Source organism: Xiphophorus maculatus, chromosome 14 (genome assembly GCF_002775205.1).
Source record: "Xiphophorus maculatus strain JP 163 A chromosome 14, X_maculatus-5.0-male, whole genome shotgun sequence".
NCBI lineage: Eukaryota > Metazoa > Chordata > Actinopteri > Cyprinodontiformes > Poeciliidae > Xiphophorus > Xiphophorus maculatus.
The window spans coordinates 20,657,059-20,673,473 of NC_036456.1; the positions used below are offsets into that span (position 1 = coordinate 20,657,059).

The window sequence follows — 16,415 nt, forward strand, 5'->3', positions numbered from 1 at the left end:
AAGACAAACAAGAAGGAGGAGACTGAGAGGAGCTGAAGTTTCTAGATGTTCCTTTAATGCCACATCATCATCATCATCATCATCATCATCATCAGGTGTCTGAGTCTCTAACTGCTCCGGTCCGCTCTGGGTTGTGGGCGGAGCCTGTGTCCAGGTGTCTTCAGGTGTTGGTGCTGCGTCTCTGGCAGATGAAGCGCATGGTGGTGCTGCAGTGGATGTCGTTAAGGCGCCCGTTGCTATGGAGATGAGCGCAGTCTTCATCTTCAGGACCCATACCGTGACCGGTCCAGGCATCGGGCTGGCCGGGAACCCACCGCCTGGAGACACACACACACACACACACACACACACACACCTCGGTCAGACAGCTGAATGAAACCCTACACAGAGACGTTGGCTGGAAGACGTCCAGGTGTCCAGACGTCCAGGTGTCCAGACGTACCTGCGCTCTATGGTGTAAGGGGTCTGGTTCACCCATTCCCACCTCCCAGTTCTCCCATCAGTCAAGCCGACCCAGTACAAGTCAGGAACCGACTTCTTGGTCACAAAGTCCTGCACAGAACAGAGAGCAGACATGATGGATGCCAACAAGATGGCGGACACACAGGAGACGAGCTGGACAGAGACACATCTACCCCCAGGTTCAGAGGGGAGGGGTTGGACCCCCAGTTGGATCCCCGGTTGGATCCCCGGTTGGTCCCCCGGTTGGATCCCAGGTTGGTCCCCCGGTTGGACCCCCGGTTGGACCCCAGGTTGGTCCCCTGGTTGGACCCCAGGTTGGTCCCCCGGTTGGACCCCAGGTTGGATCCCCGGTTGGTCCCCCGGTTGTATCCCAGGTTGGTCCCCAGGTTGGTCCCCCGGTTGGTCCCCCGGCTCCTGGCAGGGATAACTTTGGTCCCTTTGTTGTCACAGAACAGCTGATCTTCTATAATAACTCTTCTGACCTGCGGGGTCAGGGGTCATGGTCCTGTGGGCTCCGGGGCCCCAGGAAGGTTCTGGACTTGTCATGAAACCGGATGTTTGACACGCTATAGACCTCGGCTGCTGGTTTCATCCACGTTGAGCTACAACATGGATGAAGCCTTTCTGCTGAGCAGAGCTAGCTAGCATGCTAGCATGCTGCCTCCAGAGTTCATCCTCCACTAAGTTTTCTCACCCACTCCTGGTTGCTGTGCAGGATCAGCAGGTGAGCGCTCTTCCTCTCACACCAGCTCTTGGACTGGTTCCAGTTCAGGTGCTGCTGGCTGAAGAAGTAGCAGTCCGACCCGAGCCGGGTCCAGTCCAGGGGACAGCACGGTCCGGTCGCTGAGCCTGGGACACACAGAGACACTGAGACACCAGGACAGACGGGACAGAGGACAGACGTCTCTCTGAGGGTCCGTACTGTTGCTGACGATCCGCTCCAGGGAACATTTCAGCCCGTCCACGGCCCGGCTCAGAGAGTCCAGAACCGCCAGCTGCTGCAGGGCTGCAGACACTGGACACACACACAGGTTCTGTTCAGGTTCTACTCAGATACTAGTGAGGGTCTGTTCAAGTTCTGATCGGGTTCTGGTGAGGTTCTGGTCGGGTTCTGGACACTGACCTGAGGCCAGCCGGTCCTTGTTGTCCTGAATGGACCACTGCAGGTGTTGAAGGTCTTTAATGGACTCTGGAAGACAAAACATTCAGAATCTCAGTGGGTTTAACGGAACCAGAACCAGAACCAGAACTAGACATTCAACCACTTCCTGGTCTGTTATAGTGCTGTGCTTTTATTGTGAAAGGCCAGCAGCGATGGCAGAGCTTCCTGTACCGTGACTCTGCTGCAGCGATGCGTTCAGGGACTCCATCCTGTCAGCCAGGATGGACATGTCCTCCTCTGCAGTCCACAACCGGCTGGATGTCTTTGTGTCTGGACACACACACACACACACACACACACACACATAAACGTGCTGTTTCTCCATCTTAGAAAGGGTTTTCCTTATACTTTGATTCATTTCTATGGTTTACACCTGACCTTTGACCCTAGACCTTAACTCATACCTTTACTGTGCTCCAGTTGTACCTGGAACTGGGAAATTCTGACTTCCCAGTTGGAAAAATGTGATTTCCCTTGGAACCTGGGAGCAGCTCCGACTTTCCTATGTTAGGATTTGTAAGGCCGACTTTGCATTTCAAAATGGCCGCTCCTCACATCAGCAGCAGGAAGCTGTGGAGGAGCCATGTTGTTTTCACAGGAAGTACGTGTCAGAGTGCGTCTGACATCAGTGCTGTGTGCAGCGCAGCCTGCTGCTCTCAGCTGAACAACGTTGGCCTGTCTGTTCCTGTGAACAACCGGGTCGTTCCAACCGGGTCGTTCCAACCGGGTCGTTCCAACCCAGTCCTGCTGTGGAAAATGTCCTCACGTTGTTGGTTGTTAGCAAGACAGACACACAGAGCAGTCAGCAAACCGGACCCAACAGAACCAACAAGTTCTGATCCAGCAGGAAGCCACATGGTTCAACGACTGAACACCAGGAAGGACCGTTGGGTCTGGTTCCTCCTGGTCCACCGTGTGTGTGTGTGTGTGTGTGTGTGTGTGTGTGTGTGTGTGTGTGTGTGTGTGTGTGTGTGTGTGTGTGTGTGTACTCACTGGTGACTCCCAGAACCAGGATCAGGACGAACACCACGGCAACCATCAGAGCGGGAAACAGCCAGCGCCTGAACCTGAAGAGACCGGAGACAGAGCCAGGAGGACTCTCTGGGACGGGGACAGACAGGAGGACAGACAGGAGGACAGGCAGGTCATTGGAGGCAGGAAAAGCAGAAACCATCCTCCACCCTCTCTGTCCCCCTCTGACCTTTGACCCAGAGGGTGCAGGTGTCCATGTCCTTGTCCCTGAAGCTGTTGAACATGGCGGAGACGCTCTTCTGTCTTCAGTCTTTGGAGCTGCATTGGCAGAACAATCAGAACGTTACAGCAGGAGGACAGGAGGACAGGACCGGCGCCTCCTGCTGGTGTCTCACCTGTTGAACACCTGGAGATGAGCGAGACGCAGCGTCTCTTCGGTCCGTCTCTGGAGGAATCTGACCGGCCGAGTCCAGAACCTCCTGCAGCTCCTCCTCCTCCCAGCAGGAACCGTCTGCTCAGCACTTTGTGGTTTTGTAACGTCTCTGTTTTTCTCTCTCTCTGTCACTCTCTCGCCCTCTCTCTCTCCCCCTCTCTCTCGCCCGCTGTGTGGCCAGAGTTTCTCCTTCCACTGAATCTCCTCAGCTTCTCGTTTTCAGCAGGACAGATTGCAGAGGAAGGAAACGTTCTGCAGGCCTCGCTTCCCTAAACCACCCGGAGGTTCTGCAGAGACACGCCCTGACCTCTGACCCCTGGCTCAGTACAGAGCTTCCTGACCTGGAGAAGCCAGGCCTGCAGACGGAGGGGGCCACGAGGGGCCCGGACCCCCAGCATGTTTTAATCCATCAGCTCAGCTTTGGGTTCCCTTCATGTTTTCACACAGAAACCAGGTGAAGTTCTCCAGCTGTTGAGTTTCATGTCAGAATATAATCTAAATGTTTTTGATTTTATTTTGTTGCGATTTCAGGTTTTGACCATTTTACACGTCTGGTTAAATTTTTAAAATGATACTAAACTTGTTTAATATCAGTGTTTGTCTGCTGATTGTGCCTCCACATTCATCACCACTCCGCCTCAGAAAGCTGATTACAGCATTTTACTAGTTTGTTTTTCCTGCACTGTAAAAACACAAAATCTTACCAAGTATTAAGTTTAGTTTCTAGTCTGAGTACATTTGAAATAAGACAAAACTTATTATTTAATTATTTCACTTATAAAACTTCTTATCAGTGAAAAAATTAAGAGGTTATTTGTAAGTTAATTTTGTTTTATTCTAAGTGTGCTGAGATATTTGCAATAGAAATCAAACTAAAAAGCTTTTTATTGAGTGTTTTTGCAGTGCATTATGCTAACACCAACACCGTTATGATGTCAGCTAATCATGGATGATGCTAACAGTAGCAGGTTAGCTGCATGGTGTGAGGAGTGATGGAGCATCTGGTGTGAACATGCTGGTCTGGGGCCAGATTAAAATCTGCCTGGGCCCCAGAGAGCCTGGGGCCGGCCCTGGAAGGCCTGGAGGTTGAGATGACAGGACCTGCCAGGTGCAGCAGCAGGAAGTTTAATGTGATGTCACAGCGATGAGGTCATCCCTCGGTGAGGTCGTCGTTGAAGTAGAGCAGGATAGCGGGGACGAAGAGGTCGCGGTCCATCCTGAGCTGCTCCAGCTCCTGGTCGTCATCCGTGACGCCGTTATTGCTCAGCGTCTTCTGCATGTCCAGGACGACTCCGTGGTACTTCCAGGTGTAGCTGTTGGCGTGGGCGTTGTGGCGCAGGTAGCGCTGCAGGATCTCCTCCAGGGTCTCCTCCGAGCACACCTGAAGAGGGCAGGCCGGCTGAGCTTCACTACGTTACCCAGGATGCACTGAGAGCTTCGCTATGTTACCCAGGATGCACTGAGCTTCACTACGTTACCCAGGATGCACTGAGAGCTTCACTACGTTACCCAGGATGCACTGAGAGCTTCACTACGTTACCCAGGATGCACTGAGAGCTTCACTACGTTACCCAGGATGCACTGAGAGCTTCACTACATTACCCAGGATGCACTGAGCTTCGCTATGTTACCCAGGATGCACTGAGAGCTTCACTACGTTACCCAGGATGCACTGAGCTTCACTACGTTACCCAGGATGCACTGAGAGCTTCGCTATGTTACCCAGGATGCACTGAGAGCTTCACTACGTTACCCAGGATGCACTGTGAGCTTCACAGGACAGACTCCATTACCCATAGTGCACTGGGCCTCTCTCACCTCCAGCAGCTGCTCCTGTGACGTCAGCGTGTTGACCACGCGGATCCAGCGCGTCTTGGCCGACAGCAGCCCCACCTCGTAGCGGCGTTCCTTCCACCAGGGCTGGCCCAGGTCCGTGTCCCAGTCGGAGCTCGGCCCGCTGGGCGGCGTGTGCACGAAGCGCCCCCTGGGGGTGTAGTACCGCTCGCAGCACGTCACAGGGTCCACAAACCTCAGGATCTGGAAAAACCAGGAACAGCTCAGCTCCCAGCAGGGTCAAAGGTCACTGCTGAAATACATCCATGATGGAAGCCAAACCAGCGACTTCAGCTGGTTTCACTGAAGGTATCAGAGTAAAGGGGCTGGACAAAATAAAACTCACGTCTCTGGTTTTTGGGTCGAACCAGCTGCTGATGTCCTTCCCAGCACACTCCATGATGGGCAGCAGCAGCACGTCACCTGCAGAGGGGAACACCGCCAAGGTCAACCAAGGTCAACCGGGGTCAGCTGGGGTCAACCGGGGTCAACCAAGGTCCATGACTCAGATGGTCGACAAAACAAAATATTCATATCAACATAAATTCAATCAAATCTCCTCATAATTATAAAATATTCCATCTGTTAACATGTCAAGTAAAACAAGTTTTAGGTTATGGATTCCTTTAAAAAGAATAAATAAACATATCTGTACACCACAGGAGCAGAAATATAAATAAAACAGAATTATTAATAAACTACATGGAGAGAGGCTTACGTTAACTGGGAAGTGATGAAAACGATTTTTGGTTTTTAAACTTTGTCCAAGGAAAGTTTCAAAAGATGAAGTTCCTGTTTAGCAATAAATCATAAATGCTTACATTAGCCACATTTTCAAATCCTCATGTTATTAATAAAATATTCAACTGTTTATCAGATTTCTTTCCCTATAAAACCATTTGAGAGGAGAAGAGATGTGAAGGTCAGAAAGTTTGAGTTTTCAAATTTGTTTCTTTATATTTTGGTGGGAGAACAAACCTGAAAATGTAGATATTAATTTTATTTTCCATTAATTTTCTTCTTATGAGACCAGGATAAATTTGTTTTGTCAAAAATTTAAAAAGTTATAATCACATTACTACTACTAATCCAGTAATTGATATTCTGTAACGTAGCTGTTTGTTTTCTTTATGAGCTGAACACATTTTGTATTATTTTATTATTTTCTCACAGGTTCACCGTCACATCCGGTCTGAGCTCGGCCTGGGGCCCAGTTTGAACCAGAACACCCATCCAACACCTGCAGCCGGAACTCACCTGAGTGCTGCTTCATCAGCGGGGTCAGGTCGCACACTTTGCCCAGGAAGGACACCCACAGGTCGCCCGCCGTGAAGTGAGAGGCCACCTCCGCGGGGGTGAAGAACCGGGGCCGCTTCTTCATCTGAACGGGCTGAAACCAAACGGATAAACTGGGACAAACCGGGTTGAACTGGGACAAACCGGGCAGTTCGGGCTCGGTTAAACTGTCAGGAAGAAGTTTTCGCTCTCAGCAGTTGCGTTGCCATGACAACAGGAGGTACGGCGGTTGCCAAGTACACCTCGCTGCAGCAAACAGAATGGGGCGGGGTCGGACAACTGTCAGTCTCATACCTTATATGGAAATGGTGGGGACGGACCACTGTCCGTCTCATACCTTATATGGAAATGGGACTATTTCATTCCGGAAATGAAGGGGGCGCTAGTGACACTATTTCCTGTACCGATCGTGTTATAATAATTATACTAATAATAACGTATTTTATTTGACAACGCCTTTTAAAACACCCAAGAACACTTTCAACATTAAAAATACAAATTAAATAGTAAAAAAATGGCTACAAAACGTGATATGTCACGTGGTATGTCTGTCACGTGGTAAGTCACTTTTTTATTTCCAAATCTTTATTAAACCTTTATTTAAAATTATATTAGTAACAAACAATCTAGAATAAGCAATAAGGAAACATTATGGAGATGTATTTATCTATCCTTACACCCAATCTATCTCAAACAAAAGTAATAAAACATGAATCAAATCAATATTTTGGAGACAAATGTACATTACATTAAGAGCACATTTATCCATCCATTAATTATCATGAATTATCCCTATAGTGGGTCATGAGGGCTGCTGACCCTGGACAGATCGCCAGTCCATCGCAGATTAAGAAAACAGATATAAACAAATGAAGTTCAAATAATATATTTTGATGTTGTGAATGGTACTCTTAAAATAAATAAGTTAAAATCTAAAATATAATAGCCTCTGGCTTATTAAATAAGAACTAGATGGTAAAGAGGTTTGGTCTGTAAAACATTTAGTCAACAATTTTGGCCAACTTAGTACGTCCATTCCCAGCGCACTTTTATTGTTTATTTGCCAAATATTTTTCTTATTATTCACATTGTGAATATAATTTACAAACAAACCAAAGGACTTTTGAACTTCTAACAAGTGAAGTTCAGAAAACTAGAATATTTTTGGTTGCAGGTGACCTGGCTCAGCTATTATCATTGTTTACCATAATGTCTCATTGGAAACTTTTGCTATAAGGACTCCAGTTCAACCAGTAAACTGATTGGTGTCCCACTATTCCATTTATAAATTCCATATCAATTCTATCAATTGCAATCGATTCATAAAATAAAGCCCTTAAATATCCAATTGTTGCAAAACCCAAAGAGATTAATTAAAACTTTAAATGTAGCTTCAACCTGGAAAGACTCACACAGAGAGAAAGTTTTAGAAAGTTTATTTGACAAGAAATAATCTTTGGCGCTCGGACCCCGGCAGTAGACACTGCACTGGTAACTGCCAGAGAGAATGATCTTTGTTCTATATGAAAACCTTTTTGAATAAAGTCACTGGTTACATAAATTAAACCAATGTGTAAATTCTAACTATAACTGTCTTCATCTCAGCTGCTCAGCCAATCACCTGATCATGTGTCTCCATCCCAGCCTAACGGCGCCGGGCTCATCTCCTCCACCCTTCATAAAGTCCGGCTTGATGTGTGCAACTGCTCCTCATCTGAGCTTCCATCACCTCCACCCCGACTACACCTTCGCTCTGCTCGTTTAATCTTGTTTGTAACCGAACAATATGTTTCTGTATGTGCTACTTTATTACAAAAAACCCCAACAGTTGATTCTGACTGTTAAAACATAAACAACTTGGCTGTATGTCAGGTTTGTAAAAAAATTTGTATTGATTCCAGTCATTGTTCAAAATGTATAGGAAACATTGTATTTACACATATAAAATATTGCAAGTTATTAGCTTTGCTTGCATTTAAAATTTTTAAAACAAGGTTATCCTATTGTTAAACAACGCTGTTACAATATATTTACAACTACTTTATTGGTTCTACTCTCTCCAACAAATTACAGCCACAATGTAACTTTGTGTGGAAACGGCACCATTTCTATGAAAACTAAATAATGCAAATCAACTGAGCTACAACAAAAGGAACATTCAAAAATGTAAATAATATTGAAAGAACACATTATTAAAAAGGATGACTGCACAAGTCAAAAATTATTTAGCAGAAATGATTTAAAATGGCATGTCACAAAAAAAACGAACAATGTGTGACAACTGAAATGTGTGAAAGACTGAGGAAAGCAACTAATATTCTCCTTGCATTCAGTATTGACAGTCAGTGCAGTGTCCAGGTCGGCCATCACAGTAGTAACCAGGGTACTCTCCTCGTCTTCCATCGCCGGTGAAGCCCACAGTCTTTATATTACCGGTTGCAGGAAGAACACGTTACAACCGCAAAAGGAATCCGGTTTTCTGCCGTGAATGTTTTTTGAAAATTTGCCCCAGTTGATCTCACCTGTTAATGAAAAATCGATTTCATGTAGTTGAAATCTAATTTCACATGTTTTAGGTGAAAAAAGTCAAAGGTCCTTACCATCCAGCCAAGCAAAGTGAGTCTTCTTCCTGAAAACTGGCTCAGACTCAACGGCTTCAAAGCACTTGCAGGTCAATGCCAAGGTGAGATAAGCTGAGTCTCCCTGTGCTAGCGCCACCTCCTGGAGAACAGCTTCAAGAACATTCAGAGGCATCTGAAAATAACAAAAAACCAAACAAAATAAAAAATCACATTGCACATTATGATCAGTAAAACAGTAGTTAATAATATCCATTTCACCAAATACTTTGTTACTCTTACTTGTGTAGTTTATTGCAGTTACTTACTAAAACTATATTGAAGTAGTGCTACTCGTCATTAGAGTATCACATCTGGGTACTACACCCAACTATAATGGCTGCTGTTAGTTTATAAAATATATTAGACTTTCCAGAAATTTAACATTGGTGTACAAAACATATTTAAAAAAGATCAACCTTTAAAAATAAAAGAGAAACACTAGAAAACTGGTAAGTATGTAAAACATATTTTATATTTTTCAAGTGTAGTTATACATACCGTTATGTTGAACTATAGCAGTTTGTGCTAAATGGTTCTGTAGCTTGTATTAGCAAAAGGGACAGCAGTATTTATGTTCATGTTGCAAATAGATACGTGGATCTGTATAATGAAAATAAAAAACAGTTTGAGCATAAAATACATTTCTCAATTATACATGTTATCTACTTTTCTATTTTTATCTAATGGTGCCCTGCGGGATAATAATTAGCTATGCTACATGCTAAAATTAGCCTTCCCCTGTATGAATTACGAATTTCACTTGCTCTTAATTATATTTTCAACCTAATCTAGAAAAGCGTATTGATTTACTATGTGAAAAAATGTTAAGAAGATAAAAATACCTTTTGTTGACTTTGTGAGTTTTGCATTGTTGATCGTGAGCCGAACACCAGAGGAAGAACCTCTCAAACTTCTTTCTTTCTTCTTCTGTTCCTCTTAACTCCGCGTCTTAAGGTATTTATACTAGTGATTATGAAAATAGCGCCCCCTTCATTTCCGGAATGCAATAGTCCCATTTCCAAATAAGGTATGGGACTGACGGAAAGGTCCGTCCCCGCCCCTTTCTGTTTGCTGCAGCGAGGTCCTTCTCGCGGTTGCCACTCGGTTTGTTTACCTTCCTGGCTGCAGACCGAGGGGGCTGATGGGAGTTGTAGTGAAACACCAGAACCCACCAAAATTAAACAAAAAAAATATGTCATTGATCCGAAAGGGGAATTAAATGTTGTTCCAGCTCGTATTAATTCAGAATTGTTAGTTATTGTGGATAGTGATGCCTGTTTCCCTTCTCACCTCTTTGTTTTATTTATAAAATCTTAAATTATTGCTGATAAACTGATGTCTATTTCTTCATTAACTGTAAGCCAGAATCATCTCAAACTGAAATAAACACTATAAATAATAAATAATCAATGTTCCTCTACGTATTGGTGTTTTACGGTCTCATTTTAACCCCCTCTCTCCTTGTCTCCCTTTCCGTGGAATGTCACACACGTGGCACAGATTCAGATCTTTTTCACGAAGTTTCTCCAGTTGGACAAATCTGAACAAAACCCCTCTCTCCCACCAATTCCATCTGTCGACTGCTGATTGGCTCAGCACCGTGTCACTCAAACATTCTGGGCTGCTGATTGGCTGAACCCCGAGAACTGCTGTCCGCTGCGGTCTGTGTTGATGTTGGGACATCTCGTTGCTGATTCATCGCGATATTTGGACCGTAGGAAGCTGACAGAGTCTGAGAGAAGAAGCGGATAAACTAACGGTTCTGTTCTGCCAAACCGAACGGGTTCTAACCGGGTCACCAAGCGGAACACATGGCGTCCTGTCGGCTTCTCTGGCTCACTGCCGTCTGCTTCCTCAGCTCCGCGTGGGCCGAACAGCGGAGGCTCTCAGCAGGTAAGGCCGCTCCGCAGGCTGCTCTAGTCGGCCAGGAGGAGGACGGTGGGCCGCTGGAGCTCCGGAGCTAAACAGATAAACTGCTGGTGAAACTGTGAAAAATGAGAATATTATTATTAATAAATCAGAAATAAACTGTGACATCAGCAGGAATGTGAGGGGAAAATACGTTAAGTATTCAGAACTGAATAAAAATGGAGGAATTTTATGATCAGGATGTAGAACCTGGAAAGTTCTGGTTTTAGGATGAATCACGGCTCTTCAGAACCATTCTGGACCTTTTCAGAACCGGTCCGGTTCACATGCAGCCAGTTGTTAACGCTGCTGGTCTATTTAGTATTTAATCTTAATTTATTACATGAATTTTCCTAAAAGTCTTCATTGTTTCAAACCGGATCGATCCGGAACTTTTGGGTCTTTAAAACTTCATCACTTAAACTGTTATAGAGATCTATAACAAAATGGATTATTGGTAAAGACTGTTACCATGGCAACCCACAGGTGTGCATGATTCAGAGATGAAATGTTTCTTATTCTGTTGTTTTAAATCTGAGAGTCTCTTTAATCATGTTTCAGTTGTTTTAACTGATGATGATAATAAATATTATTATTATTATTATTATTATTATTATTATTATTATTATTATCCAGTGAATGATAAGTGAGGAGCAGAATAGAACTGCATGAGTTATTGATGCCCAGCTGCTGAGCAGGGGTCCGTCTGGTTCTGGTTCTACTGGTTCTGGTTCTACTGGTTCCCAGCAGATCACCTGGAGGACAGTAGAGGAGCTGATTCTGGGTCAGATCAGCCTTCCTCCTCCTCCTCCTCCTCTTCCTCTGCAGGTTTCTGGTTTCAGACATTCAGAGAAACTGGAGCTGCAGGACAACCAGCAGGTTTATTCACCTCAGCTCCACCTTCATCCTCCTCCTCCTCCTCCTCCTCCTCTTCCTCCTCTTCCTCCTCCTCCTGCAGGAGGAGGTTGAGCCGTTCCTGACTTGCAGCTGGTGTTCTCCTGGTTCAGAAGTATTCATACCCCCTGACTGCTCAGCCGTGTCGCCTCCTCACACGCTGCCCCCTACTGGGCAACATGGTGGCAGTTGGACTGATACCAGATATTGAAAACAGATCAATAATTATCAGTATTGACCGATATTAAATGCTGATGTCATAAGTTCCTCCTCCGTGTCGTCCAGCCAGACGTTCAGGTCAGAGGTCGGGGATCAGCTCCAGGTGTGGGCGGGGCCTCCAGCAGCCAATCAGAGGGAGGATCAGCTCTAGATCTGCAGCATCTAGACTGACTCTATGTGTGTCTCTGGTGTAGAAAATCTGCTGGTCGTTACCGCGGCAACAGAGAAGACAGACGGCTTCAGGCGCTTCGTGAAGACGGCGGCTCAGTTCAACTACAGCCTGAAGGTGAGACCAGAACCAGAACTCTTTGTCTGGGCCGGCTAACCCCCGCTGACCTCTGACCTCTGGCAGGTGCTGGGCCTGGGGGAGGAGTGGAAGGGCGGAGACGTGGCCCGGACGGTGGGCGGAGGTCAGAAGGTCAGGTGGCTGAAGGAGGAGCTGCTGAAGCACTCGGAGGAGCAGCAGCTGGTGGTCATGTTCGTAGACAGGTAGCCTTCATCCTGCTCCTCCTCTTCCTCTCTGCTGACTCACCTGTGCAGGTGGATCAGTGACTTCATGATGTTTATTACTTATTGATTAACAGAGGGGGCGGGGCTTAGAAATGCTCTGATCGTTCTCACTGTGGCGGTGGCAGCATCATGCTGTGGGAACCTGGTCAGAAGAGCTGAGACTGGGGTCACCATGGCAACCAGCCTGCAGCCAGAGGCATTATGGGATGGTTTAGATCAAAGTGGCAGCGACTCGTTAAAATACAAAAAAAGATTTAATATTTATTTAGAGACAAATAATTTAATTTATTTAAATATTCCTGATATCAGGTCAAACCGGGTCAGACTCGGTTCTGGCTAACCGGACCTCCTAACCGGGCCTCTGTTCCGTCTCTGCAGCTACGATGTGATCCTGGCGGCCGGTCCAGATGAGCTGCTGACCCGGTTCTCCTCTCTGGGCCACTGGGTCGTTTTCTCTGCCGAGGGGTTCTGCTGGCCCGACCAGCGCCTGGCCTCCAAGTACCCCCAGGTGCATTCTGGGAAGCGCTACCTGAACTCTGGAGGTGAGGTTCTGCTGTCCTGGGGTTCTGTGGTCCCGGTGCCGGTCCGCTGACCTGCGGTTCTGTCCAGGATTCATCGGGTTCTCCTCGGACCTGGCCGCCATCGTCCAGCAGTGGAAGTTCAGGGACAACGACGACGACCAGCTGTTCTACACCCGGATCTACCTGGACCAGAAGCAGAGGGTAACCGGGTCAGAACCGGGCCGGGAGGCGGGAGCAGTCGGACAGAACCCGACTGATGTTGTGGTGTGTTTCAGACCCGGTTCAACATGACTCTGGACCACCGATCCAGGATCTTCCAGAACCTCAACGGAGCCATCGGTGAGTCTCTGGACGGTTCTGTACCGGTTCTGGACCCTTCCAGACTGGACCTCAGTGGTTCTGGTGGAGAGTCATTGGGCCTGGAACCGGGTCAGAGCTGCTGGTTCTGGTTCTGACCCGGCTCTCTCTCCCCAGACGAGGTCGTCTTGAAGTTTGAGAGGTCAAAGGTCAGAGTGAGGAACGTGGCCTACGACACGCTTCCTGTGGTCATCCACGGCAACGGACCCACCAAGGTAACGGCCAATCAGAGGGCTCCGCTCGCCCCATGTGACAGCAACAGGAAGTGCAGCCGGTGTACCGTTCAGTTGCCATAGCAACACCTGTCTCCATCCTCAGCTGCAGCTCAACTACCTGGGAAACTACGTCCCAACGGCCTGGACCTACGAACACGGCTGTGGAGGCTGCGACGACGACCTGCTGTTGCTAGGCGACCAACAGGTAAGGGGGGGGGGGGTTGATGGGGGGATTAGAGCCAGTCTGACTCTCTCTCCCCCCCTCTCTCTCTCCAGGATGTAGACCTCCCTCTGGTCTTCCTGTCGGTCTTCATCGAACATCCGACTCCCTTCCTGGACGAGTTCCTGCAGCGTCTGGTCACCATGAACTACCCCAAGACTCGGATCCGCCTCTTCATCCACAACAACGTACGGCCCGCCGGACCCGGCTCTGGTTCTGGTTCTGGACCCGGCTCTGGTTCTGGTTCTGGACCCGGTTCTGGTTCTGGTTCTGACCCGTCCTGTCCTGCAGGTGGTGTACCATGAGCAACACATCCAGCGGTTCTGGGAGCGCCACAGGGTTCTGTTCCCGGATGCGGTTCTGGTGGGACCTGAGGAGAACCTGCCGGAGGAGAAGGCCAGAACCATGGCGATGTGAGTCCTGAACCAGAGCCGGGTCTGGACCGGTTCTGGTTCTGGACGGCTCTAACCCCTCCCTGTGTGTGCAGCGAGGCGTGCCAGAAGAACCCGGGCTGCGATTACTTCTTCAGCATCGACTCGGACGTGGCGCTGACCAACCCGGACACGCTGCGGATCCTCATGGAGGAGAACAAGTAGGTTCTGGTTCGGCCCGGTTCTGTCTGGGTCGGGGGCCGCTCTAACTCCGTGTTCTGCCCCAGGTCCGTCATCGCCCCCATGCTGTCCAAACACGGCAAACTGTGGAGTAACTTCTGGGGCGCTCTGAGTCCGGACGGGTTCTACTCGCGCTCCGAGGATTACATCGAGATCGTCCAGGGCAAGAGGGTGTAAGTCCTGCTGCTGTCGCCACGGTAACGGACCCGGACCTCACCGCTGGGAGGTTCTGGTCAGGTCTGGATCATACGATCAGGTTCTGATGGTCCAGTCAGAACCAGAGTGGGCGGGACAGGAAGTGATGTCAGTTCTGACCTGTGTTTGTACCGGTTCTGTTCTGTTTGGACCGGTTCTATTTGGACCGGTTCTGTTCTGTCTCTGACCCGGTCTCTGTGTTGGGACTGGTTCTGTTTGGACCGGTTCTGTTCTGTCTCTGACCTGGTCTCTGTTGGGATTGGTTCTGTTTGGACCGGTTCTTACCCGGTCTCTGTGTTGGGACCGGTTCTGTTTGGACCGGTTCTGACCCGTCTCTGTGTTGGGACCGGTTCTGTTTGGACCGGTTCTGACCCGTCTCTGTCCCCAGCGGGCTCTGGAACGTCCCCTACATCACCCAGGTCTACCTGGTGAAGGGCAGCGTCCTGCGGTCCAAACTCTCCCAGGTCAGCCTGTTTGTGGACGAAGGAATGGACCCGGACATGGTGTTCTGCAGAACCATCAGAGACCAGGTAACGCCACGGGCTTTGTACCAGAACCCGGTCTGATTCCTCTGGACCGGACTCACCGGCGCCACCGTGTGTCCTCAGGGCATCTTCATGTTCGTCTCCAACCGAGACGAGTTCGGCCGGCTGGTGGCGTCCGCCACCTTCAACACCTCCAGACTCCATCCGGACATGTGGCAGATCTTCGACAACCCGCTGGTCAGAACTGGACCGGAGGTCCACCGGGTTCTGGTGGGACGGCTGGGACTGAGTCTGTCTGTCTCTGTCCCTGCAGGACTGGAGGGAGAAGTACGTCCACGAGAACTACTCCAAGATCTTTGAGGAGGCCAGCGGCATGGTGGAGCAGGTACCGGAGCGGGAACTGGACCGGGCTGTGGGCCAGAGCCAGGCGGTTCTGGTGTCATCTGGGTCTCTAACGTCCTCTGTTGTGTCCTCCAGCCCTGTCCAGATGTCTACTGGTTCCCGGCCTTCTCTGAAAAGATGTGTGACCATCTGGTGGAGACCATGGAGGACAACGGCCAGTGGTCCGGAGGGTCCCACAAGGTACCGCCGCTTCCTGAGAGCCATGAGGTTCCTCAGGGGCCTGACCGGTTCTGGTTCTGTCCCTCCAGGACGAGCGTCTGGCCGGCGGCTATGAGAACGTCCCCACCGTGGACATCCACATGAACCAGATCGGCTTCGAGAAGGAATGGCTCAAGTTCCTCAAGGATTACATCGCCCCCGTCACCGAGAAGCTGTACCCTGGATACTACCCCAAGGTAGGAACCCAACCGGGCCTGGAGGTGGTACCCCAAGGTAGGAACCCAACCGGGCCTGGAGGTGGTACTGTAAGGTTAGAACCCAACCAGGCCTGGGGCTGCTACCCTGAGGTCGGACCGGAGCCAGTTCTGGGGAACCTTTAGGTTTATAGTTTTCTGATCCTCCCAGAACCAGAAACTTTTCTGTTATGTTTATTTTTTAATCACTTTTATTGAGTTTTTTTCCTTTCCTGCATTCAGTTTGTGAAAACATTAGCATGCTGATGTTAGCATGAAAGTAAAACTAATTCTTTATAAATGCTAGCATTGTAGTGCAAACTTTAAGCTAGCATGCTAATCCCCCCCCCAGGCCCACTCCATCATGAACTTTGTGGTCCGGTACCGTCCAAACGAGCAGCCGTCTCTGCGGCCGCATCACGACTCGTCCACCTTCACCATCAACATCGCCCTGAACAGGAAGGGCGTCGACTACCAGGTACCCCTCTGTCTGACCCCTACCTGACCTCTACCTGACCCCTACCTGACCTCTACCTACCTGTGTTTTCCAGGGTGGAGGCTGCAGGTTCCTGCGCTACGACTGTAAGGTGGAGTCTCCCAGGAAGGGCTGGTCCTTCATGCATCCCGGCCGCCTCACCCACTACCACGAGGGCCTGCCCACCACCCAGGGCACCCGCTACATCATGGTGGCCTTCGTCGACCCCTGA

The 16,415-nt window shown here is 48.8% G+C and overlaps 3 protein-coding genes and 1 long non-coding RNA gene across 4 annotated transcripts; 1 reads left to right on the top strand and 3 right to left on the bottom strand.

Annotated features, from left to right (window-relative positions):
* Positions 1-39: 39 nt before the first annotated feature.
* On the bottom strand, positions 40-3,479 carry LOC102232936 (C-type lectin domain family 10 member A-like). Its single transcript, XM_014475271.2, has 9 exons — positions 2,992-3,479; positions 2,826-2,914; positions 2,618-2,725; positions 1,796-1,894; positions 1,586-1,651; positions 1,385-1,477; positions 1,157-1,311; positions 443-552; positions 40-317 (listed from the first exon to the last, which is right to left on the bottom strand). The coding sequence occupies exons 2-9, from the start codon at positions 2,878-2,880 to the stop codon at positions 161-163; spliced, it is 843 nt and encodes a 280-aa protein (XP_014330757.2). The 5' UTR covers positions 2,881-2,914; positions 2,992-3,479; the 3' UTR covers positions 40-160.
* A 417-nt stretch (positions 3,480-3,896) lies between these two features.
* On the bottom strand, positions 3,897-6,466 carry LOC102233887 (cytochrome b5 domain-containing protein 1). Its single transcript, XM_005815933.2, has 4 exons — positions 6,120-6,466; positions 5,209-5,285; positions 4,848-5,066; positions 3,897-4,410 (listed from the first exon to the last, which is right to left on the bottom strand). The coding sequence occupies exons 1-4, from the start codon at positions 6,241-6,243 to the stop codon at positions 4,180-4,182; spliced, it is 651 nt and encodes a 216-aa protein (XP_005815990.1). The 5' UTR covers positions 6,244-6,466; the 3' UTR covers positions 3,897-4,179.
* A 1,112-nt stretch (positions 6,467-7,578) lies between these two features.
* On the bottom strand, positions 7,579-10,191 carry LOC111610941. Its single transcript, XR_002753824.1, has 4 exons — positions 9,622-10,191; positions 9,278-9,379; positions 8,759-8,912; positions 7,579-8,680 (listed from the first exon to the last, which is right to left on the bottom strand). It is a non-coding gene; the product is annotated as an uncharacterized LOC111610941 (long non-coding RNA).
* A 399-nt stretch (positions 10,192-10,590) lies between these two features.
* Positions 10,591-16,415, top strand: LOC102223949 (procollagen-lysine,2-oxoglutarate 5-dioxygenase 3-like). Its single transcript, XM_005814114.2, has 19 exons — positions 10,591-10,672; positions 11,995-12,086; positions 12,153-12,289; positions 12,689-12,852; positions 12,920-13,032; positions 13,107-13,170; positions 13,306-13,403; positions 13,507-13,608; positions 13,680-13,811; positions 13,915-14,036; positions 14,111-14,215; positions 14,282-14,407; positions 14,818-14,959; positions 15,038-15,151; positions 15,228-15,299; positions 15,392-15,496; positions 15,565-15,711; positions 16,061-16,186; positions 16,260-16,415. Exons 1-19 carry the CDS (start codon positions 10,591-10,593, stop codon positions 16,413-16,415), a joined length of 2,199 nt encoding a protein of 732 aa, XP_005814171.1.